Below are 26,660 nucleotides of genomic sequence, written 5' to 3' on the forward strand. Positions count from 1 at the left end.
CCAAGAGTCAGACAGTATCTGTGCCTGTTGGATGAAGCTGATGTGTTGTCAGCTCTTAAAGGAAAAGCAGTTTTTCCCTTGACGCGCACGAAGCTACGGGTACCGGGGTCGAGACTGCCGGAATAACCTGTACCTGCTTCCGACGGGGGAGACCGTGTACTTCATTGCCTCCGTGGTGGTGTTGTATAATGTGGAGGAGCAGCTGCAGCGGCACTACGCCGGTCACAGTGACGACGTGAAGTGGTGAGGCGGGGGCTGGGACGCCGAGGCGCAGGTGCAGTCCGATAGCGTGAGGAGGCCCATAGAGGGACAGGATTAAAGGGAGAACAGGGGCCTAGGCAGTAGGATCGTTGGGAAGAGCTCTCTGTGTGCTCTGGGTTGTCTGCTCGCCACCTGACCCTGTAGGACACCTTCCATCCTCACAATGCCTAGGCTTGTCTGACAGCATGGCCTAAGCAGATAGCCCCAAGACACACCTCTTCAGAGGCCTCCTTAACACATCACCTGCTAAATGCATCTGGCTGGGTCTTTTTTCTTTCTTTTTCTTTTTCTTTTTTTTCTTTCTTTTTTTTTTTTTTTTTGTTAAAAAAGAAAACATTCTGTCTTGTGTTTATGGATGGGTCTGCTGTTCCCATAATTCATTTATAGCTTTTGCTAGGGATTTGGAATATTCTTGGAGGGATGGGGGAAGGGGGAACGAGGTAAAAATCCCGTTAGCCAAAGATTCGTGCCTTTCCTCTTTTAGCCTTGATAAAGGTTGTCGACTAAGTGGTTCTGAGACTGAAGGGGTATTTTCTCAGCATCAGAAGCTGTTCCCTGAAATTTGAAAATCCTTGAGAAGAAACAAGGGATTTGACTTAAAATAGGCACACCTTGTCTAAAGTTGTTGGGGTATGCACGGGGTTTATCGTGAGTCTGTAAGAAGTTGGATGTTGTTTATTTCTTGTATTTAAAGGCTTTGCTAGATGATGTCTGATGAAGGGAAAGTAGAGCTTATCTTCAAAGTGTGATGTTCTGTAAATGCCTTTGTTTTAGCCTAGCAGTCCACCCGGACAGGATCACTATAGCCACGGGACAAGTTGCAGGCACCTCCAAGGATGGAAAAGTGAGTCGTAGCACCTTTGCATATCTCATAATGAGCTGGTAACACAAAAACAGTGTCTTGAAAACATTTGGCCGATACTAAGCCTATTTAGATATTGTTACAGGATCTCAACGATTCTGAGTCCCTCGTTAGAATTTTTTATTACAAGCTAAAAGTCTTACCATGTCCTGAACACCCTTGAGCTCATATTAAATTCAGCAAACTTTTGAATTAAAAAAATTTTTTAACCTTTACTTATTTATTTGAAAGGTAGAGTTACGGAGGGGGAGAGAAAGGAGGGGAGGGAGAGGAGACAGAGAGAGAGATATCTTCCATCTGTTGGTTCACTCCTGAAATGGTCTCAATGGCCAGGGCTGGTCCAGGCTGAAGCCAGGAGTTTCTTTCTTTTTTTTTTTTTATTTTATTTTTGACAGGCAGAGTGGACAGTGAGAGAGAGACAGAGAGAAAGGTCTTCCTTTGACGTTGGTTCACCCTCCAATGGCCGCCGCGGCCGGCACATTGTGCTGATCCGAAGGCAGGAGCCAGGTGCTTTTCCTGGTCTCCCATGGGGTGCAGGGCCCAAGCACTTGGGCCATCCTCCACTGTACTCCCTGGCCACAGCAGAGAGCTGGCCTGGAAGAGGGGCAACCGGGACAGAATCCGGTGCCCCAACCGGGACTAGAACCCGATGTGCTGGTGCCACAAGGCGGAGAATTAGCCTGTTGAGCCACGGCGCCGGCCAAGAAGCCAGGAGTTTCATCTCCATCTCCCACGTGGGTGCAGGGGCCTGAGGACTTGGGCCGTCTTCTGCTGCTCTCCCAGGCCATTAGCAGGAAGCTGAATCAGAAGTAGAGCAGCTGAGACTCAAATCGGTGTTCAGATGGGATGCTGGCATCACTGGCAATGGCTTCACAACACCGGCCCATTCTTCACCACATTTTAAATAGCTTTGTTCTTGTCTAAGGATTTATCAATTTTCAAAAATATATATTCATACACATGATATAGTGGGTACTCGTTTAATGAAGAAAGTAAAATCAGAATAAATAAGCATTTCAACCTGGGGCATGTTGCCTCTTCAGCAACTCCCAGACACCTGAGTGTTTGTGCCTGTGAGCAGGCACACGTGTTGCCAGGTCGTCAGCACTGATGCTGAAAGCGCTCCAGCAGGACTTTAATTTGCTTTTCAAGGAATGAGAGAAGGAAGTAGTGGAACATAGCAAATAGAGACCAATTGAGGACTGATTTCCAGTTACCTAGGTATCAGAATGGGTTGTGATCGTCTCATCTTTCAACATTCCTTGTAGCTTTTTTGTAACTTGCTTATTTATTTTTAATTTGAAAGGCAGAGACACACAGATGAGAGATGGAGAGAGATCTCCAACCTGCTCTCCAATGCTCACAACAGCCAGGGCTGGGCCAAGCCAAAGCCAAGAGCCAGGAACTCAGTCCAAGTCCCCCACATGGGTGGCAGGGACCCAAGTACCTGCTGTCTCCCAAGGTATACATCAGCAGGAAGCTGGAGCTGGGAGTGGAGTCAGGACTTGAACCCAGGCCCTGTGATGTGGCACACAGGCACCCCAAGCAGCATCCTAACTGCTGTCCCAAATATCTGCCTTTTTGGTGTCTTTTTTGATATCGACTTTTGCATAGCTAAGCTAATTACATTAGATATTTACATTTTTATCAACATGTCTTCTTCCGGAAATGTATTTTAATGACCATATGCTATTTCCCGTTGGAATTCTATACTTGGCGTGCTGGGGTATTTGGGTCCCTGCCACTCACGTGGAAGACCTAGAGCCTGGCCCAGCCCTGGCTGTGGTGAGCACCTGGGGAGTGACCCAGCTGGTGGAAGATCTTTCTCCCTTTCTCTCTTTCGGACTTTCAGATAAATAAATAAATAAATAAGTAATTTTTAAGAATTCTATGCATAAAAAGACATAACAGAAGTAATGGAAATCAGACTGCTGTTACATAAACTCACGTAAGTGGAACACTTCTTTTTAAAAAATGGCCTTGAAAAGTCGCTTGAAATGAATAGTAAATCACTTGTTCCTCCCTCTGTAGATTTAAAAGTATATTTCAGTTTCCGCACTTGAAACCCAACCATAACTCTGGGGCTAGAGACAGTGTTACAGCTCTGTGAGCTGTGGACAGCTGACACAGTGTTACAGCTAGACACAGTGTTACAGCTCTGAGATGTGAACAGCTGAGACAGTGTTACAGCTAGACACAGTGTTACAGCTCTGAGATGTGGACAGCTGACACAGTGTTACCGCTCTGTGAGCTCAAGCTTTCCTGGGGAGAAACCAGAGAGGCCAGTGCCCGCTGGATGCCCAGCTACCCAGAGACAAGCTGAGCTGGAGCCCAGCCCCTCCCGTGTCCTGTCTCGCCAGCACCACGCTGGTGCTTCTCCTGCTGAGATCTGCGAGTCACTCTGATAGTTTCTTAATTAGTATAAATTACCCAGGAACACAATTGAGAGGGTTTTCAGCTAACCATAATACTTTTTAGTAATTTTTTATTTTTAAAGGCAGAGTGACTGTGAGAGACAGCGTCCATCTGCCGGCTCACTCCCCAAATGCCTGCAACAGCCAGGGCTAGGCCAGACCGAAACCAGGAGCCAGGAGCCCCAGCCAGGTCTCCCACATGGGTGGGAGGGGCCCAGGGGGTTGGATTGTCACATGCTGCTTTCCCAGGAGCATTAGCAGGGAGCTGGATCAGAAGCACAGAGCAGCCGGCACTCAAACTAGGCACTCTGATATGAGATGCCGGCGTCCCACGTGGTGGCTTAGCCCACTGCACCACAGCGCCCCCCTGTTTTGCCCCTATGGGACCCAAGAACATCAGACTTTCAATGCTGTCTGGTGGTGACCATCTTGATGAACTTTAGACATGCTGACCTTAGCAACAAAACACACTCTAAAAGAATTACCCCAGGGCTGGTGCCGTGGCTCATTTGGTTAATCCTCCGCCTATGGCTCCAGCATCCCATATAGGTGCCGGGTTCTAGTCCTGGTTGCTCCTCTTCCAGCCCAGCTCTCTGCTGTGGCCCAGGAGGGCAGTGGAGGATGGACCAAGTGCTTGGGCCCTGCACCCACATGGGAGACCAGAAAGAAGCACCTGGCTCCTGGCTCTGGATTGGAGCAGCTCCCACCGTAGCGGCCATTTGGGGAGTGAACCAACGGAAGGAAGACCTTTCTCTCGTTCTCTCTCTCTCACTGTCTATAACTCTACCTGTCGTCAAATAAATTAAAAAATAATAATAAAATTTAAAACTTGGTACACCTGTCTTAATTTTTCATTTGGCCACCATGCCCATGGCCTCCTGCAGCTATGGGGAAAGGGCACACCTCCCAAATGCAGAAAAAGACCATTTGTTTGGACAAAATCGAAGTTATTGCCTCTGGTTGCGTCCAACCTGGCAACATAGCCGGAACCAGGCATGAGGTCATCTTGTAGCTCAAGGGAAAGATAAACTTGTGCGGCCGTCACAGCTGGTGACTCGGGTTTTTCACGACAGCAACTGCCCCCACACGTGCGCATCTGGGACTCGGTGACGCTGAATACCCTCCACGTCATTGGAGTGGGGTTTTTTGACCGCGCCGTCACCTGTATCGCGTTCTCAAAATCTGTAAGTACAAGCCCTGTGGGTCGTGCAGTCTTAGTCCAGAGGGAGGAGAGAAAAGAACTCGAGGTTGAAGAGGGAGAGTGCTATCTCGCCCACCGCTGACCGCGTGCACATGCAGCTTTGAGCTCAAAGTTTCCTGCCTCCCTGGTCCCCCGTTCAGAGGTCACACACGAGCCATCAGGGACACACACTTCCAGCCAGGCATTTCCAGCCCTGAGAACTTGGTGATGCAAAGAGCGTCTCCTCCGACCCCACCCCAGGACACTGTCCTGCATCCCTTAAGGCAGTTTGCCTGCTCTGGCCTTGATCCCACCTGCTCCCTTCACAAGCGGCTGCAGCACCTCTACTGCCCCCTTCAAGCAGGCTCCCAGCCTCCCCCAGGCAGGGATTGAACAGGGCCTGCGGTCTTCCAGGCTACCTGGGCACGTGCCAGTTCAGCAGCCCTACCCTGAGGCTCGTTCACACCACCCGCCAGCCAGCGCAGAAACCTGCATTCGCACAGCCGCGCACCTGTGCGCATCCCAGTCGACAGGCCTCCGTGGCCCTGCGCTTCTCTGGCTGCGGCCCGCACCTTTGGGAGCAGAGCTCTGGCCCCCTGTGGGGCAGGTTTTCATGGAACCTGCCTGTTGAGGGCCACCCTGGCCCCTCTCCGTGCCACCCCGGCCCCTCTCCGTGCCACTCCTGTCCCTGCATTATCCCAAGCTCACCTGCAGGTGTCAGAAGCCAGGGGTGGACATTCCCCAATGACCATGTAGCAACTTCTTTATCAAAAGCTGAATTTGCGCTCATTATTCATCATGTTCAGCCCATTTTATTCTCACACACAGTCTTCCTGTGAATAACTTTCTCTTTCCAGAACGGAGGAAGCAACCTCTGTGCTGTGGATGACTCCAACGACCACGTGCTGTCCGTGTGGGACTGGCAGAAAGAGGAGAGACTGGCCGACGTGAAGGTGTCGCCTCAAGCCTTGTGCTGGTCTTGTCCCCCCACTCCGACCCACACCGAGCTGGTTCCCCCGTTTCCTGCTGCCTGTGGGCGGGACACCTCCCCCTTAGAGTCCTTTGCCCCCTGCCCCCTCCCCTGCAGGACGCCATTCCCTGGTCCCGTCAGGGTCTTTTCCTTTCTGCACGTCTGGGAGGCATTTCTTTCATCCTCATTGCATGGCCACTACCCTTTTCATTCAGTCACGTATTTGTTCACTTTCTCTTTCACCCACTTGACAAAGCCCCAGTGCTGCTCTGGGCTCACACAGTGTGTGTGTGTGGGGGGGTGATGAGGGAGGTGTGCTCACTGTCCATGAGCCTCTCCAGCAGGGATGGGGGGAGGCAGGGCGGGGCAGGTGCGGGGCGGGGCGGGGCAGGTGCATGCCGGCACACCTGAGGCTGAGGCATGCTGCATCCTAGGGCCTCAGCCAAAGCAGAGCAGACCTGGAGCCACTGGCCTCATCCCAAATCCCCTGAGGCGCCTCCTCCCCGACTTCTTTTACCGCCTCTAATCTATTTTGCACAAAATGTCAAATTGACTTTCCTAAACTCCCATAGGTTCTTCATCATTAGAACCTAAGTCATCATTAGAATCCCCGTTTCTATAGAAACTATAGACTTCAGAGTCCTGATTCTGGCATCTGTTAGCCTTAGATAACCTTACTTGTCTGATGTTAGGATCGTGCCATTAGGTAACCCTACTTTCCTAACATCACCATTAGATAACCCAACATGCCTACACTAGAGTTAACCGTCCAGTAACCCCGCTTCCCTAACGTTCTCTCATGTGTGTCTGGAGGTAGACCTTGTGTTCTAATCAGGCGTGTGTCCTAACACCTGTCCTCATACCTGCTGAGGTTCTGGTCAGGTGTTTGCAAGGTTCCGGCTATGTTGCCAGGTTGGACGCAACCAGAGGCGAGTTATTACTCGTATTCCAGAATGTGCAGTGGAGCTACTAAGTGGAGGCAGCAGTCAGGACACTGGGATTTGGGTTGTGGGAGATGAAGTGGCAGCCCCACCATGGGGGACCCCGGGGCTGGCCACCAGCAAGCCCCAGACAGACTCGGGGAGGGCTCTCAGGGGAAGCAGGGCAACAGTGTCAGCCAGGAACGAGGGAGCTGTAGAAAATGCAGATTCCCGGGCCCCTCCCTGAAGTTTCTGATCGCAGATGGGGCGAGGCTTAGCAATCTGCGCTTTAACACGTGTCAGGTGATTCGTGGTTGAGCCCGGCTGGGGACCCAGCCCTAGAAGGTGAGAAGAGATGCTCACGGCTCCCAGGTCCCTGCTGCTCCGGGCCAGCCCCTCCAGCAAAGCCTGCTGCTGGCCTGCTCCAGGCTGGCCCCGGGGGAGGCCCTGGCGGAGGAGGGAGCTCCCCGCCTTGGAGGAGTGTCGCTCCCCCTCTTCGTGGAGGAACGACACAGGACCCTGCGCTGTTCTTTTCGTCTGCTCGGCCCTCCCCGGGTTTGCTGCTGGTTCTTCCCGGGTTGGCTACTATCCCTTCCACCTCCGTGGAAGGGCAGTTCCCCCTGGCCGCATTCCCCACTTCCGCAGGGGAGCGGCACACCGCCGGCCGGTTCTCTCGGGGGCTGCACGGGTTCCCTTTAGATGTTCCCCATAGATGTTCCTGGTGCATGCCGTCTCTCTCCTCCTTTATAGTCCTCCTCCGCCAATCCCAACTCGGCTGAGTACGCTGCTCTCCAATCAGGAGCAAGTCCTACAGTTAATTGGTTGAACTGGAGGCAGCTGTGCGGAAACTGTTTACTTCTCTCCCAGCGCCATATTGTGGGAGAGCAGATGCATAGAATAAGCCCTAATTCGAGTAACTTAGTCTAGTCCGGATTGCTCCCCACAGAGGAGCAGACAAGGAGGGGAGGTTGGGGCACGCGGCCAGTCCACGTGTAAGGTTTACAGCAAGAGCAGGCCGTGGGGACTGAGTTGGGAGGCAGCTCACTGGTCTGGATGAGCCGTGTGCATGCGTGTGTGTGCACCTGCATGTGAGTGCGTGTGTGTGCGTGTGTGCATGTGTGTGTGATGAGAGCCCTGAAGCGTCTGGTTCTCTGCTTTGTTGAAGTGCTCTAACGAGGCGGTGTTCGCCGCCGATTTCCACCCCACGGACGCCAGCGTCATCGTGACCTGCGGGAAGTCGCACCTCTACTTCTGGACCCTGGAAGGAGGCTCCCTCATTAAGAAGCAAGGGTTGTTCGAGGTAAAGCTCAGCTCCCCTGGCTGCTGCAGCTGAGGGGTGAGGTTTTCAGGGGGCTGTGAGGTGCCCTGTCTTAATGCCTGTTTTCCTGGCCTCGGTGGAGGGGGTGCACAAAGAAAGACTGTCCTCAGGGTCCCTCACGGGGCTGGGGAGGCCTTGTGTCTGTGGATAAAGTGGTGGAGGGTGGAGCCAGCCTGGGAGAGCCCAGATGGGCAGAGCCACACCATGGGTGGCTGACCCTGCCCAGCCAGCAGAAAGAGGGCCTGTGGGGCAGTGGGCCTCTGTCTTTCCAAGGATGGGAGGCCACATGAGAGCTTCGTGAGGGCACCAGGACCCCTTTATTTGGGCACCAGGGTTCTGTGCTGAGGCTGCAGCTGCAGCGACACAGCGCCCTTTGACCCCTCCAGCACCCTCCCCTCTCAACCTGTCTGCAACTCGTGGATCCCAGCCGGGCACTTCTTGGTGTGGAGCAGTTGACCACCTGGGCTGGGTTATGCCACAGTGGACGAGAACCAAAGGGCACACGGTGTGCTGCCCCGGTCTCGCTTGGGTTCTGATTCCAGTTCACACTTGATAGGATACGTGTTCTGTTTACTGTGTTCTGCAGAAACAAGAGAAGCCAAAGTTTGTCCTCTGTGTGACTTTTTCTGAAAACGGTGACACCATCACTGGAGATTCAAGCGGCAACATCTTAGTGTGGGGAAAAGGTAACCGTAAGGGGCCATTCTCGGAGCCGGGGATGCCTTGGCGATGTCAAAAGAGTCAAAAAGTGAAGTCTGTGAGAATCATCTGTTCGTGAATTGGCAGGAGTGCTGTGAAAGTCCAAGTTGTGTAGGCCTACGTGTGAGCGTGAGTCATGTATGCATGTGTGTGAGCGTGGGTCATGTAGGCATACGTGTGAGTGTGAGTTGTGTAGGCACATGTGTGCACGTGAGTCATGTATGCATATGTGTGAGCATGAATCACGCATGCATATGTGTGATTATGAGTTACGCATGCATCTGTGTGAGCGTGAGTTGTGTAGGCATACGTGTGAGCGTGAGTCATGTATGCATGCGTGTGAGCGTGAGTCATGTATGCATGCGTGTGAGCGTGAGTCATGTAGGCATATGTGTGAGTGTGAGTTGTGTAGGCACATGTGTGCATGTGAGTCATGTATGCATATGTGTGAGCATGAGTCACACATGCATCCATGTGAGTATGAGTTACGCATGCATCCGTGTGAGTGTGAGTTGTGTATGCATGTGTGTGAGTGTGAGTCATGTAGGCATACGTGTGAGTGTGAGTTGTGTAGGCATATGTGTGCATGTGAGTCATGTATGCATATGTGTGATTATGAGTTACACATGCATCCGTGTGAGTGTGAGTTGTGTATGCATGTGTGTGAGCATGAGTCATGTAGCATATGTGTGAGCGTGAGTCATGTATGCATGTGTGTGAGCGTGGGTCATGTAGGCATACGTGTGAGTGTGAGTTGTGTAGGCACATGTGTGCACGTGAGTATGTATGCATGTGTGTGAGCGTGAGTCATGTATGCATGTGTGTGAGCGTGAGTCATGTATGCATCCGTGTGAGCATGAGTCACACATGCATCCGTGTGAGTATGAATTACGCATGCATCCGTGTGAGTGTGAGTTGTGTAGGCATCCGTGTGAGCGTGGGTCATGTATGCATCCGTGTGAGTGTGAGTCATGTAGGCATGCGTGTGAGCGTGAGTCGTGCATGCATCCGTGTGAGTGTGAGTCGTGTATGCATGCATGTGAGCGTGAGTCGTGTAGGCACACGTGTGAGCGTCTGCAACTTGAAACAGAACTGGAACAGAGCGAGGGGCATGGCGGAGCTGTGGACCTCACATCCTCCAAAAGTTCTTGCAGCCCGGGCCGTGACGATGGGGCCGGTGGCTTTACTGGGAGTCTACAGTGAAGTCTCTAGTCTGGTGAAGTTAGTACTGACTGTGGTGCTATAAAATGCTTAAGGATCTTTTCTGGTCCACAGAGCTTCTTGCAGCCATTTGTGGGGTGCCAGGCAGGTGCTGGGTGCTGCAGGTGTTCCAGAGAGTCAGCTGGGAGGCCTCCTTTGGCTCGACACTCACACATGTTCAGTGAGGCCGGGGGAGCAATGATGGGTGCTGCCCAGGTGCCAGGAAGAGGGGACATACCCACCCTGTCCTCAGGGTTGAGGCCAAAGATGGAGACAGAGCCACCGGTGTCATTTCAGGATCACCGGGCGACCTTCAGTCTCCCTCCTGCTCTTGGTGCTCCCTCCAGGGTTCGTCGTACCCGTAGAACAGTCCTGCGGGGCGAGCAGCAGCCCCAGTGCAGGAAGGGGGCAGCTGAGAGGCAGAGCAGCCAAGTCACTGGACTGAAGGGGCGCAGCTCAGCGGGGTGAGGTGGTACAGGATGGAGGCTCAACCGCGTGGCGCTCGGACACCTGCTGGCACGCCTCCCTCATCACCCAGTGGCCCTGTGTGCGCTTGTCAGCCGCCCCGAGAACGTCCAGGTCCCTATGACGATGGCGTTCTAGCCGACCACGTCACCTCTTACAATGAGAGTGGAATGGGATTGGAAAGTGGGCAGAGGTGAGCCTTGGGATAACGTGCTAGTCATGGCTTTCCCTGCGTGTCTAGGTACGAACCGAATAAGCCATGCAGTTCAAGGGGCCCACGAAGGCGGCATTTTTGCACTCTGTATGTTAAGAGATGGCACCCTGGTGTCGGGAGGAGGCAAGGATAGAAAGCTCATATCTTGGAATGGGAACTACCAAAAACTTCACAAAACAGAGGTAAGTCCGCAAACACTGCTGCAGGAACTCGTGACCCTGAGGCTGTCGCCCTTGGCCTTTTCCCTGGGAATCTGAACACTTGAGTCTGCAGCTCTGAAGTCGTTGGCATGAAGTTGTATTCCATGGATGCAACACATCTGGTGACAGTCGTGAGGTCCCCGCGGCGGCCAGGAGCAGCCGTGGGGAATCCACGTGGCCTCCTCTGCCAGCAGGGGTCAGCCTTGGCTGTGTGAGAGGGAGAGGGTGTGGGCGAAGGCAGGGCTGCTGCCCGAGGTCCTGGAATCCACCCCCTCCTGCCCAGCATCAACCCGCTGGCTCCAGCGCTCACCTTTGCTCCTTTCACGGGCACAGACCTTGATCAGGGCTCATGTGGGTCTAGAAGATCTGGGTCTTAGCGTTTAGACCATCCTGTGTGTTCGTCAGCATCCACACTGGGCTTTAACACCGAACAGAGTGACCAGCCAGAGAACGCACTGTTTTAAGTTGCACTACAGTGTTTTGAAGTCTTTGGGCTGCGCCTATCACGTCGCAACAAGCGAAGAGTGAAGTAGCCCAGAATGGTCCTCATTTCTAATATTGTCAAGAAAAGTGTTTTCTTATTTTTAATTTTATTTTTAAATGATGTATTTATTTGAAGGCAGAGTTACAGAAGGAGGGGGGATCTTCTATCTGCTGGTCACTCTCCCAAACATTCTGTGTAAACACTGCGCTGTTTCATACAGGGGCCCTGATCATCGGCCAACTGTGGTGTCCACAGAAGGTCCTGGAACCAGCCCTGCCCCCTATCAATATTGATGAACAACTGTTTTGTTTTTTTTTTTTAAGATTTTTTTTTTAATTTGAAAGAGTTACAGAGAGAGGTAAAGCCAGAGAGAGAGAGAGAGAGAGGTCTTCCATTCAGCTTGATCCCTCCCCAAATGGCCGTAACAGCCAGAGCTGAGCTGAGCCAGGAGCCAGGAGCTCCTTCCGGGTCTCCCACACGGGTGCAGGGGCCCAAGGACTTGGGCCATCTTCACTGCTTCCCCAGGCCACAGCAGAGAGCTGGATAGAAAGTAGAGCACCCGGGACTCGAACTGGTGCCCATGTGGGATTCCATTACTGCAGGCTAGAGCTTGAATCAGCTGTGCCATGGCACTGGCCCCGAATGACTGTATTTTGAATGACTGAGCTAACGGCTTAATGTCCTTTTAAATGTTTTCTTCCTCTATGCCTCTTTCCCATGTAGATCCCAGAACAGTTTGGTCCAATACGGACAGTGGCCAAGGGGAAAGGAGACGTCATCCTGATAGGCACAACCAGAAACTTCGTGCTACAGGGCACGCTGACCGGGGACTTTGCGCCCATCACTCAGGTACAGCCTGCCCGGCAGGCCCATCACACGTGCTACGCTCTGTCTGAGCCACTCCTCCTCCCACGCCCCACACTGAGATGACCCCCTCCAGCGGGTGGGGGAGGGCAGAAGCCCGGAGTGTCGACCAGAGTCAGAGAGAGCCCTTGTCTGTCTCTGTTTGCGTAGGGCCACACTGACGAGCTCTGGGGGCTGGCCATCCATGCCTCCAAACCTCAGTTCTTGACCTGTGGGCACGACAAGCACGCCATTCTCTGGGACGCTGTGGGTCACCGGCCTGTCTGGGACAAGATCATAGAGGTAACCATGCGTGTTATGTTTCCATTTTTCTTAAAAACAGCTCATTGGGAACAAAGTCCATTTATTTTTGCATGCACTTAATAGTGATACGAAATTGTCCCAAAGCAAATGTCACTTAATTTGTCTCTTTAGATCTGCATTGCATTCATTGCCTGGGGTGGTCCCATGCACATAGAACTCAAGGTCATTTTTGAGCTTTCCAAGGTGAATGTGGAAAGTCGGCACTGGTCGCAGGACTGCGATGTCCGTGTAGGAGCTGCCTCCTGTTTCAGGTCCCTTCTGAATGGGGATTTACAAGCTGTGCAGGAAACATACAGCTTAGTGCATCCCAGTGCTGTGAGTTTGCTGGCACGGGGGAGCCTTGGCTGGAGAGCTGGCAACCCTGTGCACGCTGCGAAGGAACTCACGCTCCCTCTGAGCGTCCAGCTGCCCCTCCCCATGTGTACACAGCCATGCGTTTCCTTGGGCCCTGCACGCACGTTAGCCTTCGTCCTCACGGCAGCTTTGCAGCCTGGAGGGTTTTCTCACTCTGATCTTACTGATCAGGAAGTCGAGGCTTAGAGAAGCTGAATGGGGTGCCAGGGTCCCCGCGTTAGTAAGCGACGGAGCAGGGCTTACGTGCAGGCACGCCCAGGCTCTGCTCTGCACCACGCCGTGGAGCACAGACAGCCCCAGAGGAGGAACCAGCGCCCTGCAGAGCCGCTGCCCTGGAGGCTGCTCCCAGGTGCTCCTCGGGCTGTGGGGCTCCATTTCTTCTGCTTTCAGAGGGGGCAGGGGGCGTTGGTCCCTGGGGTGGACACTGCGTGCAGAGGAAGGCGCTGTGTAGGCCTTGATGCTGGGATGGGCTACAGAAGAGTGTTCTGTGTTCTGCTTGTGCCCCGTGGTGAGGGGCAGAAATAAATGGGACCAAGGGAGATGTAGGAGGTTGGCAGAAGTGACCACAGCCAGCAGATGCGGCAGGGCACCAGTGGCCCAGAGGGCAGCCCTGCCACACCAGTGACCGCCCTTCCATGTCCCCGCCCACAGCAGGCTGCTAAGCACTTAGCCTGGTAGGAGGGCAGGGCTCTGGCCTGGAAGCCACAGATGTGCACTCTGCCCGCCACCTGTGTGGCCTCCAGCAGGAGCACCGGGCCTCTGGGTGCCTCCATCTCCATCTTGGAGTTGGCGGGAGGCCCGGAAGTGCTCTGTGAGTGGCACCACTTCAAGTGGGCTTGAGCAGCTCTGCTTGCCTGCCAGGGGCAGCCCTGGCCCTCCTGACAGCTCCCTCTTGGGGGAGAAGCATTGAATAGTGGGGCCAGTGTCTGGGCTCTGTTTGTGGGTCCAGTGGTGGCCAGGCCTCCTCTTCCCTTTCCGTTGCTGTGGCCGCCTTGGCCTTGCTGTGACTCACCTCCACCGAGTGAGTGCCCATGTGAAACACGGATCCGGCCAGTCCGCGCCTTTCACTGGAAGGAGGAGGCCTCCACCGCCTTCTACCTCCTGCTGGCCAGAGCCGCGCTGTGGCATTGCAGCCCTGGCCTTCCTCGCTCCTCACCCTGCAGACTCGTGTTGTGAACCCCACAGCCTCCACCACCATCCCCGGTGGGCCCACAGCTGACTGCCTCCAGCACTGTGACCCTACTGTTGCCCCATAATCTCTGATCCAAAAGTAATCGCAAGCCCACTGCCCCCACCACTCGAAGGCCTTGAGCAGGGCTCTGCCCTGAGAAGCCTGGCCCGGCACCCACTGTGGCTCACGGGGGCCTGGTGTGTGTCTGTCCATCACCTGCCACGTGTGTCAGAGTCTGTGACTGGCTCAGAACCTGCAATTCACCCCGAGCGTCTTTGTCCTGGAGTTGTGCAGGGGTCGCGTTTCCAAGCCGGTCAGGCAGGTGTGTGAAGGGCTGGCCGTTCAGGGCAGGGGTCAGCATCGGGAGTGGGTTACAGAAACCCCAACCTGGAACCAGAGTCTGCCCTCGTTTGTCTTTTTGTCCGGTTGCTGTGGGTACACGAAGATAAAAGAGGAAAAGATAAAACCCCTAAAAAAATGAAGGTGGCAAGGAGGCTGCGTTTCCTTCTCTGGGGAGGAAAGAGACTGCGAAGACCGCGTCGCCCTGAGCGGTCAGAGCTGTGTGTTGTATGCTGCAGTGCTGTGTCGGGCCATCGATTTACACTCCCTTTACAACATTTTAGGATCCAGCTCAGTCTTCTGGTTTTCATCCTTCAGGGTCTGTGGTTGCCGTTGGAACACTGACCGGGAGGTAAGTCCAGACCCGCGTGGCCGCGCGCAGCTCATGGGCAAGAGGCCTGTGGTCTGCTCCCCCAGGGCTGGGCACAGCTTCTAGTGACTTCTGAGAATGAAGTCAAGACTCAAAGGCAGAACTCACGACAGTGGTCCCTGCCGTTCTGAGCCTTGGGACAAACCTGAGGAACGCTGTGGGCCCTCCTGTAAATGTGCTGTCTACCCTTCCCCTGCCTCCCTCCCTCCCTCCCTCTCTCTCTCACATACACACATACACACACACACGCATGCACCACCCTGCCTGCAGTCTCAGAGCACCTGTTCAGCTCCTTAAGGCCTGCGAGAGGAGTGGGGCAAGAAAGCATCTCACGTGCTGAAGTCTCAGCCGTGCCATTCCCTGCTCCTCTGTCAGAACTGTCCACACTGCCCAGACCCTGACCTCATGCTGTGACTCCACTGAGGTCGATTCCCCGAGTGGCCCCCACGTGCCAGGCAGGGGGTTTGCGTCGGAATCCCAGCTTTGCCCAGCAACAGCAGCAGTGTGTCCTGAGCCGGTGATGGAAACTCTGGATTTGTGTTCCTACAGAGGCTGACACTAGCCTTGGCCTGGCCATGCCGCCCTCCTCTGGCAGGAGGCAGGCAGAGCGTCTGCTGGGGCCACCTGGCGGGCCATGGTGGGGGGCGTGCTCACCACTGTTGTGCAAGCTTGGATCAGAGCTTTCTGTTGCGTCTGTCCTGGAACAGCAGCGCCCCCCACACACACACACAGCATGGGGGATACATCCCAAGACCCCCAGTGGGTGCCTGGAACCTGGTACCCTGTGTTCTCCCTGTACATACCCACCTGTGAGCAAGGTGAATTTTAAAGTAGGCCTGGCGGGGGTTAGCAACAACAGCTAATAAGAAGCTGGAGCACTTAGAGCACTGCGTGGTCTAATAGCAATTGGCTGTGGCCGCTCTCTCCCTGCCCGTCTCTCTTGTTGTGATGTGAGCTGGCACAGTGCCTGCCCAAGGAGAGGAAGTGAGGGGGGGTGGCGATGGAGGAGAGCAGCATGCGATGGGACACCCAGGAATCGCCGAACTCTGGAACTTTCCATTTGGTACTTAGGACCGTGGTTGACTGTGGGTAACTCGGACCGTGGGACACAAAGCTGCGGAGGAGGGAGGGAGGGCTGCCCCTCCCCCGAGCGCTGGCTCTGGGTGAGTCGCTTAGATTCCGTCAGCACTGCAGAGGAGGCATGAGGAGGGAGTAGCCATCGGCGAGTCGTAGGTGGCAGCATCTCAGGAATTGGAGTCCATGTACGCAGCCGGATTCTTCCTGAGAGTGTGCCAGTGACACACGGGAATGCATGTGCATGTACTCGTGCACACGTGCACACACATGTGCCACAGCCCGCCCTGCCTTCCTCCGAGACAGTTTATGCTCTGCTCAGCAGGCTCCACGCTGGTGGAGGGGTATCGCTGTCATCTGCTGATCCGTGGTGGCGCGTGCTGACACGCTCGGGATCACAGGCAGTGTCCTAGGCTGTCCCCTCCACCCGTGCCTCCGCATGCCTGGGCCCCAGCCAGGCTCAGCTCCTTTTGCTGTCAATTTAATAGGACGTTCCAGATGCTTTCTAGGCTGCCCCCCAGGACGGTTAGATAGAGCGTTAAAAGTAAGCAGCTGTTAAAGGGGCAAGGAATCAAAGCCGAGGCACGAGATCGGATTCCAGTGGGGACGGAGGTCCTGGCAAGTGGGCACGGGAGGGGCACCGAGGGGGAGTCTGTGTCTCGGTGTGAAATGGCGGCAGCAGGGAGCCCCTGTGCCTTGTCACCCCTGGGCTGCCAGGTCCCACCCATTGCTTCCACCTGAGGGTGTGAGGGGCAGGCGGCTCAGTCACCCCGACATAGGGCAGCCATCGGCGAGTCTTGGGTCCTAATCAGAGGGCACAGACCTTCACGTCTGTTGTAAGTTTGCCTTAGCACCAAGCTCCTGAACGGCTGAGGCAGCTGGGCGCAGAGAGGTTCAGCCCAAGAACAGCCCCCTGCTCCCTTCTCCCAGGCCTCTGTCCTCTCCTGCCCCCTGCTGGTTGCCCTCGAGCAGGTGCCAGAGGACCAGACTCTGGGACCGGCCTGCCTTGCCCTGGGTGAGCTGTGGCAGGTGGTCCTGAGCGCTGGCACTGGGCATCCTCCGTTTTCCTGCCCCGGGCTCGCTCTCCGGCCACAGCATCGGGACGTGTGTGTGTGTAGGCAGCTCCATGACACAGAGCTGGGAAGTCACACACACACAGTGCTGGTTAAGCCCTCGCGGCGGATTTGGTGGGCTCGGTGTCGCTGCAACAGCTGCTTCTCGCCACTGGACGCCTCACGGTGCTTGTCTCACCTTTGCCACAGGTGGTTTGTGTTCGACACGGAAACGAAGGACCTGGTCACCGTCCACACGGATGGGAACGAGCAGCTGTCTGTCATGCGGTACTCACCAGGTTAGAGCCCCAGCCTCACTGCTCTCAGATTCCCCCAGAATGCTGAGTCGTGTGCAGGTGCCGTCCAGAAACTCCCTCACAGGCCTCCTCAGGCTGGGTTTAAATCACACGTGCGCTTTGGGGTTCTCTTCCTCCGTCGGGTCACTCTGCTCGGGTGTTTTAAAAATTTGTGAACCCCCTGGACTAGTGACACCGCCCCACCCAGGATCCGCCGTCTGCCCCTCCTCCCGTGATCTGCCGGAGCAGCTCCAGGCCCTGGTCCTTTCATCTGTTAATAGTGTTTTATGCAGCTCAAGACGAGGGCTCTTTACCAGCTTTGTTAAGAAAATTCACACACAAGAGTTTACCTATTACACGCGTACAATTTAATGATTCTTCGTAAATTTATGGAGTTGTGCAGCCAGCACCATAATCCAGCTTTAGAGCCTGCCCATCACCCCGGGAGGCTTCCTCCCTGCCCATAAACGATTCGCGTGCACCCCGGCCCCGGGTCCGAGGCAGCCGGTGCGTGATCTGCCTCCTGTCTCTGTAAGCTGCCTTCTCCCCACAGACATAAACAGAGCCAGACAACACGTGGCCTGTGGCTTCTGGCTTCTCACAGTTAGGGCGATGCTTTTGTGGTCGGCGTGTGTGTGTGTGTTTGTGTGTGTGTGTGTGTGAGCCGCCTATTCCTCTTCAGTTGCTGGGTGGAATTCCATGCTGTGGGTAAAGCGCGTTCCGTCAGGTCAGGTGACGGAGCTGTGAGCTGCTCCTGGCTGTGATGGTTGGGAAGGATGCCGCGGTGCGCACCCTGGTGTGTGTGTGTCTTCCTGTGCACTTTGTCTTTCGGCCCCCTTGGGTGAATGGATGTTAGCATTTCTGAAACTACAAGCTGTGCTTTGGAGTGGCTGTGCTGTTTCACAGTGGGTGAGGGTTCTGGTATCTGCATGTCCTCACTTTGATGGACTTTTTTTTTTTTTTTAAGGTTTATTTATTTGAAAGGCAGAGTTACAGAGAAGGGTAGAGCAAGCGAGAGAGAGGTCTTCCATCCACTGGTTCACTCCACAAATGACTACAACAGCCAGAGCTGTGCCAATCCAAAGCCAGGAGCCAGGAGCTTGTTCTGGGTCCCCCCACGTGGGTACAGGGGCCTAAGGACTTGGACCATCTTCTACTGCTTTCCCAGGCCATAGCAGAGAGCTGGATTGGAAGTGTAACAGCCAGGACTCAAACTGGCACCCATATGGGATGCTGGCACTGCAGGCTGGGGCTTTAACCTGCTATACCACAGCACCAGCCCCCTAATGTGATCTTTTCAAGCACATTTTGATAAAGTCTGATTCATCAATTTTTTCTTTTATGGATCACGTTTCTGATATCATACCCAAAATCAGGAAGATTTTCTCCTATGCTCTCTTTCAGAAGGGCTGCTGTCTTGGCCCTTGCATTAGGTCTGTGGTGCATTTGAGCTAATTCTTGCGTACGGTGAGAGGCAAGAATTGGGTTATTTGTTGTGCACATAGCTATCCAGTCGTCGCAGCCCCCCGAGATGAAGAGACTGCTCCCCACTGACTCACCTTGACACTGTGGCCAAAACCAGTCGGCCATACACGTGGAGGCTCATTCCTCACCCTCAGTGCTGCTCCCACCCATGTCCTTCCTTGTGCCCACCCCAGTCCTGAATATTGTGGCTTTGGAGGAAGTTAGCAGTTGAGTAGTGTAACTCCTCCAACTCTGTGGTTCTTTCACGATTGGTTTGCCTGTCTTGTTGTCGTCACGTGACCTTTAGGGTCAGCTTGACAATTTTGAATTTTAATGAACTACCGGGATTTTATAGAGATTTTGTCAAACTTATAGATCAGTATGGGGAGGATTGCTACCTGGATTGATGATACTGAGCTTTCTAACTCATGAATAGGAAACGTCTGTTTATATTTCTATTTTAATTTTCTATTAATTTTTCTTAGCAATATGTAAGTTTTTTGGTGTACAAGTCTTACACTTCCTTTGTTAAATTTATTCCTGTGGGGAGCAACTGGGAGCAACTCGGACTAGACTAAGTTACTGGAATTAAGACTTATTCTATGCATCTGCTCTCCCACAATATGGCGCTGAGAAGGGAGAAACAGCTTCTGCACAGCTGCCTCCAGTTCAACCAATAAGCAGCAGGACCTGCTCCTGATTGGAGGAGAGCAGCATACTCGGCGTGTGGGTAGCAGAGTTGGGATTGGCGGAAGAGGACTATAAAGGAGGAGAGAGACAACATGCACCAGGAACATCTAAGAGGAACATCTATCTGAAGGAACACCTGTGCAGCCCCCGAGAGAGCCGGCCGGCGGTGTGCCGCTCCCCCGCGGAAGTGGGGAAAGTGGCAGGGGGAACCGCCCTTCCACAGAGGTGGAAGGGATGGTAGCCAACCCGGGAAGAACCAGCAGCAAACCTGGGGAGGGCCGAGCAGACAAAAGAACAGCGCAGGGTCCTGTGTCGTTCCTCCACGAAGAGGGGGAGCGACAATTCCTAAATTGTTTTTAAGCCACTGTGGATGGAGTTCTTTCTGATTTTATTTTTAGATTATTAGCTACTGGTTTGTAGAAATAAAATTGATTTTGCCCATGGAGGTTCCAGTCTTTGACCTCTCTTAACTCGTTTATTAGTTTTGGGGTATGTGTAATTTTAGGATCCTTCTCTCGGTACAGGATCTTGTCACAAACAAAGACAGTTTTCCTTCTTCCTCTGCAATCTGGGTGCCTCTAGTTACTTTTTCCTTATTGTGCTAGCTAATAGCTCCAGTAAAATGGTAAACAAAAGTGCAAGAGCACGTCCCTTGCCTGGTCCCAGGGGACACGGGGAAGGCGTAGGGATAAGGATGCCCTGTACGAGGACAGGCATTGAGCCTAACAGTAGACACTCACATCCCATATTGAAGTGTGTGGACTCATCTCCCCTGGTTCCTGACTCCTCCTTCCTGCTAATGCAGACCTGGGAAGCAGTGATGGCTCCCGGAACTGGGTTCCTGCCACCCCTGTAGGAGGCTGAGGTTGGGTTCTCCCAGCTTCAGCTGTGGCCCAGCCCCTGCCTTTGCAGACGTTTGGGGAGTGAGCCAGTGACTGGGGGGTGGAGTGCTCGCTCTCTCTCTCTCTCTCTTGCTTTCTCTCTTTTCCTGTCTCTATACATCTAAAAGTTTTTTTTAAAAGAAGTTTATTTTGGGGGCTGACATTGTGGCTTTGTTTGTTAATCCGCTGCCTGAGATGCCAGCATCCATATGGGTGCCAGTTTGTGTCCCAGCTGCTCCATTTCCAGTACAGCTCCCTGCTAATGCACCTGGGAAAGCAGCAGAAGGTGGCCCAAGTGCTTGGGCCTCTGCACCCCTCTGGGAGACCCATAGAAGCTCCTGGCTCCTGGCTTTGGCTTTGCCCAGCCCTGGCTGTTGTAGCTATTTGGGGTAGTGAACCAACAGATAAAAGATTCTCTCTCTCTCTCTCTCTCTCTCTCTCTCTCTCTCTCTCTCTCTCTCTCTCCTCTCTCTAACTCTGCCTTTCAAATAAATAAAAATAAGTCTTTTAAAAAATGGTTATTTTAGAACAAGGAATTTTGAAATCTGTGCATGGTTCTCTCATGTACATTTTCCACACACTTATTGAAGACCCCCATATGCGTGGATTTCAAAATATTTTTGCACCAAAAATTAGTTTTTCATTCTGTTTTCCATGAGCTTTTTGAAGCTCCTCTGTGTGTGTGCGTGTGTGGTGTTTATACCTATTCAAGCTATAACCACAAGTAGAACGGTTTATGGCTGGTGCATACCACTCAGATTGACTCTTGAGTTGTTGTGAACTGACCTGTATTCCGTTATTCCCTGTGAGCTGGCATAACAGGTTGTTCCAGGATCATCTTGTACATTAAAAAAATTTTTTTTATTTGTTTGTATATATTTGAAAAGCAGAGGGGTAGGCAGCAGAGAAAGAGAGAGAAACAATCTTCGGTATACTGGTTCACTCTGAAAATGCTGGCAACTGCTGGGGCTGGACCAGGTCGAAGCCAGGAGCCGGGAACCCCATCTGGACTTCTCACGTGGGTGGCAGGGACCCAAGGACCGGAGCCATCCCTTGCTGCCTCCCAGGCTGCACATTAGCAGGAAGCTGGAACCAGGAGTGGAGTCAGGATTGAATGCAGGCCCTGTGACACGGGCTGTGGGCCTCCCAAGTGCATTCTGACCACTGTGCCCAGCGCCCGCCCCCATGTGCTTGCCTTAGACGTACCTCAGCTGTTTCTCCCAGGTGCTCGCGGTCCGTTTTGTGCATGAACTGAGGCTTGGAATTGACAGGGTGGGTGCTGGGAGCGCTCACTGCTACTGGGTGGGTGTTTGTAAGGCTTTGTGTTGCGTGATTGGTTTAGAAAGTAGCATTTTTCTGTGATGTGTGGGACACCTGGCAGTGCTGACACTGTGGAAACTTGTGGCTTTGGTCCACGGAAGTGCGTGGCCGAGGCTGAGCTCCACTGCCCCCTGGACCCCTCTGTTTGATAACTTGGCGGTGTCGTCTCTGCCTCGTGGTAGGACCGTGGTCTCCAGCTCTTATAGGAAGGGCGCCTTTTACATGCCTTTTCCTTGTGCCAGAGCAGAGGTCATGGCCTCTCACCCAGCAACCTGGGGACCAGGTGCACTTGACCCAGGATGCATCTGACGCGTGACCTCTGAACTGTTGCGTTTCTTTCTGCTCATTCTAGCCCATATTCTGTCTCATCATCATTTTCTTAGTTGTTCGGGGCCTCTTCCGCCTGCAGGAGGGCCTGGTCTCCAGCATCTGTCACCTGCCGCCGCCAGCAGAGCCTTTGCGGACTTCCCAGGTCTTGTCGCTGACACTGATGACTGCTCCCTGGAGACCCGGGGGCTCTTTCTACCAGGAGCTCTGACTCTTGGGCTTCTGGGTCATGGCTGGGGGCTGTGGAGGGCCCAGGTGAGAGCTTGGCCGGGGCCAGGCACCCGCGTTTGAATCCGGTGCCCTTTTCATTAGCGAGGTGACCTGGTCAAGCCAGACAGCAAACTGGAGGCTCCACTGCAGGAGCAGGCGTGGCTGTGCTGACCGTGGGCAGTGGGCAGGTGTCACGGGCGATGTCATCAGAACTGTGCTGCGTGGGGGCCGCAGACCCTCGGGGAGTGACCCAGAATCCCATGGCCACAGAGACCGCACTTGTTGCACACTGTGTGCCCAGCTCATGGGTGGGTGGTCAGTAACGCTGACCACGTCAGTGTGTTCAGAACCCACCACAGTGCACCTGCCCAGGGCAAGCAGCACGGGCTCAGCAGTGTGCGTTCTCTCCTTGTGCACAAGACGTTCCCAGCACCTAGGCTATCCCTTTGTGGGTCACTGGCTTCTTCTTAGATTCCAGTGTTTGTACACTTTAGACCACAATAGGAGAACATGCTCAGACACAGGCTGCCATGGATGTGGAACTCCAGGAGCCCACGCCAAAATCCCAGCCTGAAATGTAGCCCATCTCCCAGTTAGCTCGCGGAGCCGTGGGACACTTAGAGAAGTCACCGCTGAATTACGAGTGCTCGTCCTCATGCCCTCAGTCTCAGGAGGGTTCTGGATGCCGGCTAGCTTCTACAGAAGCTTCATGGGTGGTCCTCCCTGGCTGCGGGGGTGGGACCAGGGAGCCCCCAGCCCAGCCCCCCGCTGTGGGTGACTGCTTCCTTTGTACTCTGTGGCACGGGTAGACGCCAGTCCAAATCCACAGAGAGGAGTGTGGACAGCTGAGCTTCAGGAAGAACCAGGCTGCTCTGTAAATCTTTCAGGTCAACGCCAGGTGTGCAGGGGGCCAAGAAGTTACCTGGCAAAGGTGAACCTACGGGCAACCTTCCTGCCATTTCTTGGTTCTGTGAGCGCATGGAGGGAGCTGTCATGGAGTCAGGGGCCTGCCTGGGCTGGGCAAGGCGACAGAGCCCCAGGGTGCGCAGTGGCTTCACCCAGAGTGGGGGATCCTTTGGCACTCCAAGAACTGGGAACCAAGAGCATCTCCACAGCCATCTGGTATCCATCAGCTGTGCCTTATTAGCAATTTTTTATTTATGAAATATGTTACATAAGATGGTCTCATGCTAGCAAGCTACTGTTACGTGGGTTTGTTTTGAAACCACAGATAAGTATGATTGTTGGCAGAGTGCCAGCCCCTCCTAGATTCCTTAGATGCAGAAGTGTAGCAGTGATGATTCTCCTGCTAATCTGCACATCAGGAACCTTCTAGAGCACTTTATGACCGGACAAAATGGAGTTTTCATGGATTTAAAATTATATTAATTTTTGTAGAAGAACAGAAATAGGAAGAAAATAATTCCAATTTCATGAAATCCAACTGCACATACTTGGCCTGCCTCTTCTGGTTTAACCCATGAAACTAGGACAAAAATCCATGCATGAAAAGAAAGACCCGAGTGGGGGCCAGGGCAGTGGACCACAGCCTTTTTTTTAATTTTATTTTATTTTATTTTTGACAGGCAGAGTGGACAGTGAGAGAGAGAGAGAGACAGAGAGAAAGGTCTTCCTTTACCGTTGGTTCACCCTCCAATGGCCGCTGCGGCCGGTGTACCGCGCTGATCCGATGGCAGGAGCCAGGTGCTTCTCCTGGTCTCCCATGGGGTGCAGGGCCCAAGCACTTGGGCCATCCTCCACTGCACTCCCGGCCACAGCAGAGAGCTGGCCTGGAAGAGGGGCAACCGGGACAGAATCCGGCGCCCCGATCGGGACTAGAACCCGGTGTGCCGGCGCCACAAGGCAGAGGATTAGCCTATTGAGCCACGGCACCAACCTCACAACCTTACACCTGTTCACTCCTCTGGTCCACATCACTGTCTGAGATGTGAGTGTTTTCTGTTTGGACGACAGTGGATCAGAATCTGGCACTCACTGGTGTCACTTCTCTCATCAAATCCTCTGCCTCCGCCCAGCCCCTGCCCCCTGGCCTGCCTCTTGCCCCTGCCACCTGGTGCCCCCACATCCTGGGCTGTTCCCAGGCAGGTGCAGCAGCCTGGTCTCTGAGCAGCAAATCCCGGTGCCCTGTGTGACAAACGGACCTGCCCAGCAGCCGCCCAGCCACCCCAGAGACCGTGCTGTTCTGCCACCTGCAAGCTGGTGACAGGTCTCACTTGTCATTTCAGGCCCTGGGAAGGTGAGCACGGAGGCTTCCCGATCCATAGGTGGTGTCGTTCCCGCCTGCACCCTCCTGGCTCTGTCCCCTCCAGCGGGCTCCGGAGCTCCGTTCCCCCTTTAGCAAAGCCAGACTCGTCGCTATCCTCTGTGCGGTGCTGCTGGGCTGGCCTAAGATCTGTGTGCAACTTTCTCTCTGTCTCTCTCTCTCACTGTCCACTCTGCCTGTCAAAAAAAAAAAAAAAAAGGCTGGCGCCACGGCTCACTAGGCTAACCCTCCGCCTTGCGGCGCCGGCACACCAGGTTCTAGTCCCAGTTGGGGCGCCAGGTTCTGTCCCGGTTGCCCCTCTTCCAAGCCAGCTCTCTGCTGTGGCCCGGGAGTGCAGTGGAGGATGGCCCAAGTGCTTGGGCCCTGCACCCCATGGGAGACCAGGATAAGTACCTGGCTCCTGGTTTCGGATCAGCGCACTGTGCCAGCCGTGGCGGCCATTGGAGGGTGAACCAACAGCAAAGGAAGACCTTTCTCTCTGTCTCTCTCTCTCACTGTCCACTCTGCCTGTCAAAAAAAAAAAAAAAAAAAATCTGTGTGCAAGCCCCCAGTCAATGGAAACCAATCAATAAAAAAGCCCCCCGGGGCAGGCGTTTGGCCTAGCCATGAAGCCACTGGTTGGGACCCCCAGCCCATGTTAGAGAGCCTGGGTTCAAGTCCCCGCTCTGCTCCTAATCCCATCTTCTTGCTACCATGTACCCTGGGCGTTGACAGATGAGGGTCCCTGCCACCCGTAAGGGAGACCTGGCCTGGGCTCTGCGGGTGCTGGGGGGAGTGACGCAGTGGATGGGAGCCCGCAGTCTCCCTGCCTCTCCAGTGCAGAGTGGAGCACAGACCCCAGCTGTCGCGCCTCCGTCCTCTCAGGGCCCGGGCCCTGCTCGCTGGTCCTTGGGAGTTCTTCAGCTGCTCTTTGTTTTGCACCAAAACCCGACTTATTCCAGTGGAGGAAGTTTCAGACACGTCAGAGTCTCAGAGAGAGCTGGGGCACGCGCCCTGGTGAGTTAGATGGGGAGGGGAAGGTGTGGGCCAGGAGGAGACGGCGCTGCCTGGGGTCGCGGCAGTCCGGGCCTCGGTTGCATCTGGCCGCTGGGCGGTGTGTCCACTCACCGTGGCTGCTTTTCTCTATCAGGCAGGGCCCAGTTTTACACACAGATGCTCGTGGACCTACAGTGGGGTGGCTTCCCGTAAACCCACCGTGAATTGAGAATACTGTAGTAGAAGTCTGCCGTGGGGTAGGGCCCCATTCCCTGGGGGTTTCTGACCGCCTCAGTCTCGCTCACACCATCTCCTGACGGCCCCAGGCCATGCCTGGTCCTGTAGGACTCCTGCCTTGGGACAGCGAAGTGTGAGGGCGGAGGCTGAGCGTGCGGGGTGGGGGGTGGCAGAGGTGGGGAGAGAGGGTGGAGGCGGGGAGAGAGGGCGGAGGCAGGGAGAGAGGCACCAAACGAAGCTCTGGTTTTTGCCATGACCGCTGGACACTTCCTGATGTCGCCCTGGGGAGTCCTCTCGGTGCTGTGCTTTAGGGACAGAGGAGTGATGTCCACAAGGCCAAGGACCCGTGGGCAGCCTGCACCTGTGGGCAAGGGTCCCGTTGCCCTACTGTGTGGTTCTCCATGTCCTTCCTGCTGCTGCCCAGCCCAGGGAGGCTGGACCTTCCCGGGGACCCCAGGCCGGCCCAGTTTCCTGCCTGGTGATCCTGGCCCGCCTCCCTTTGCTGCCACATTGCGGGGGTGGAGAGTGCTCCTTTGCCAGCTTCAAGGGCGGGTTTTGCTCTTGGACCACCGCGAGCCCCTGCTCTGTGTTGCCACATGCATGCCACAGCCTGCTTCCTTAGGCCTCCTGGGACCACGAGGGAAGAAGACACTAAGTGACAGTGTCACCAGAGAAAAGAGCCGTGGAAGCCATGGGGCTCTTGTCTTCCTGCAGGAGGAATTCAGGCGTGAGACAGAGAGTTAAGTAATAAGGTTTTATTGAGTAGGGCATCAGTCAGAACGGAAGGGATAGACAGTGCCCAGTCACTCGGACGGGGGAGAGCGAGGTTACGTGGTTGAAGGAGAGAACACACCTGGGCAGGCCTGGCGGGCGGCTGCGCGGAGAGCAGAGGGCTGAGCGCGCAGTCTGTTTAGACTCCCGGTTTTTCAGGAAGTCTCTTTATCCCCTCCCCCTTCCCTCCTCCAGGACAAAGGGTGGGGAGCCCTGGTGGAAGGGTTTGTTGGGTGAAAATACAAAAAATTCCTCTCCAAGTTTACCACTGAGGTTGCCAGACCGGGAAGCCTTGCTGGCGTGGGCTAAGGGCCTTCTCTCCAGGGTGCCCACCCTAGAGGAAAGATGTTTATCAGGCCAGGTAAAAGGGGCAGGGCCGTCTGGAATCTGACCCGTCAGGGTCTGCTGGGTGCAGATACTGACTGCCATAGGTGTCGGCTTCCTTGGGCCCTTCTCACACAGATGGGCTGGTTTCTAACTTCCTGCCTAGC

General features: G+C 54.4%; 1 protein-coding gene across 13 annotated transcripts in view; it reads left to right on the top strand.

Moving 5' to 3' along the window:
• EML1 (EMAP like 1) overlaps window positions 1–26,660 on the top strand; it is a 181,994-nt gene that overhangs the window by 149,944 nt on the left and 5,390 nt on the right. For all 13 annotated transcript variants that reach the window (XM_070065389.1, XM_070065387.1, XM_070065384.1 and 10 more), the window contains 11 exons: window positions 94–243; window positions 1,036–1,105; window positions 4,611–4,721; window positions 5,575–5,670; window positions 7,773–7,907; window positions 8,512–8,611; window positions 10,531–10,685; window positions 11,911–12,036; window positions 12,202–12,333; window positions 14,503–14,570; window positions 16,925–17,013. In XM_070065389.1, the coding sequence (XP_069921490.1) occupies window positions 94–243; window positions 1,036–1,105; window positions 4,611–4,721; window positions 5,575–5,670; window positions 7,773–7,907; window positions 8,512–8,611; window positions 10,531–10,685; window positions 11,911–12,036; window positions 12,202–12,333; window positions 14,503–14,570; window positions 16,925–17,013 (1,232 nt within the window). The remainder of the gene's footprint in view (window positions 1–93; window positions 244–1,035; window positions 1,106–4,610; window positions 4,722–5,574; window positions 5,671–7,772; window positions 7,908–8,511; window positions 8,612–10,530; window positions 10,686–11,910; window positions 12,037–12,201; window positions 12,334–14,502; window positions 14,571–16,924; window positions 17,014–26,660) is intronic.

This window comes from Oryctolagus cuniculus, chromosome 20 (genome assembly GCF_964237555.1).
Source record: "Oryctolagus cuniculus chromosome 20, mOryCun1.1, whole genome shotgun sequence".
NCBI lineage: Eukaryota > Metazoa > Chordata > Mammalia > Lagomorpha > Leporidae > Oryctolagus > Oryctolagus cuniculus.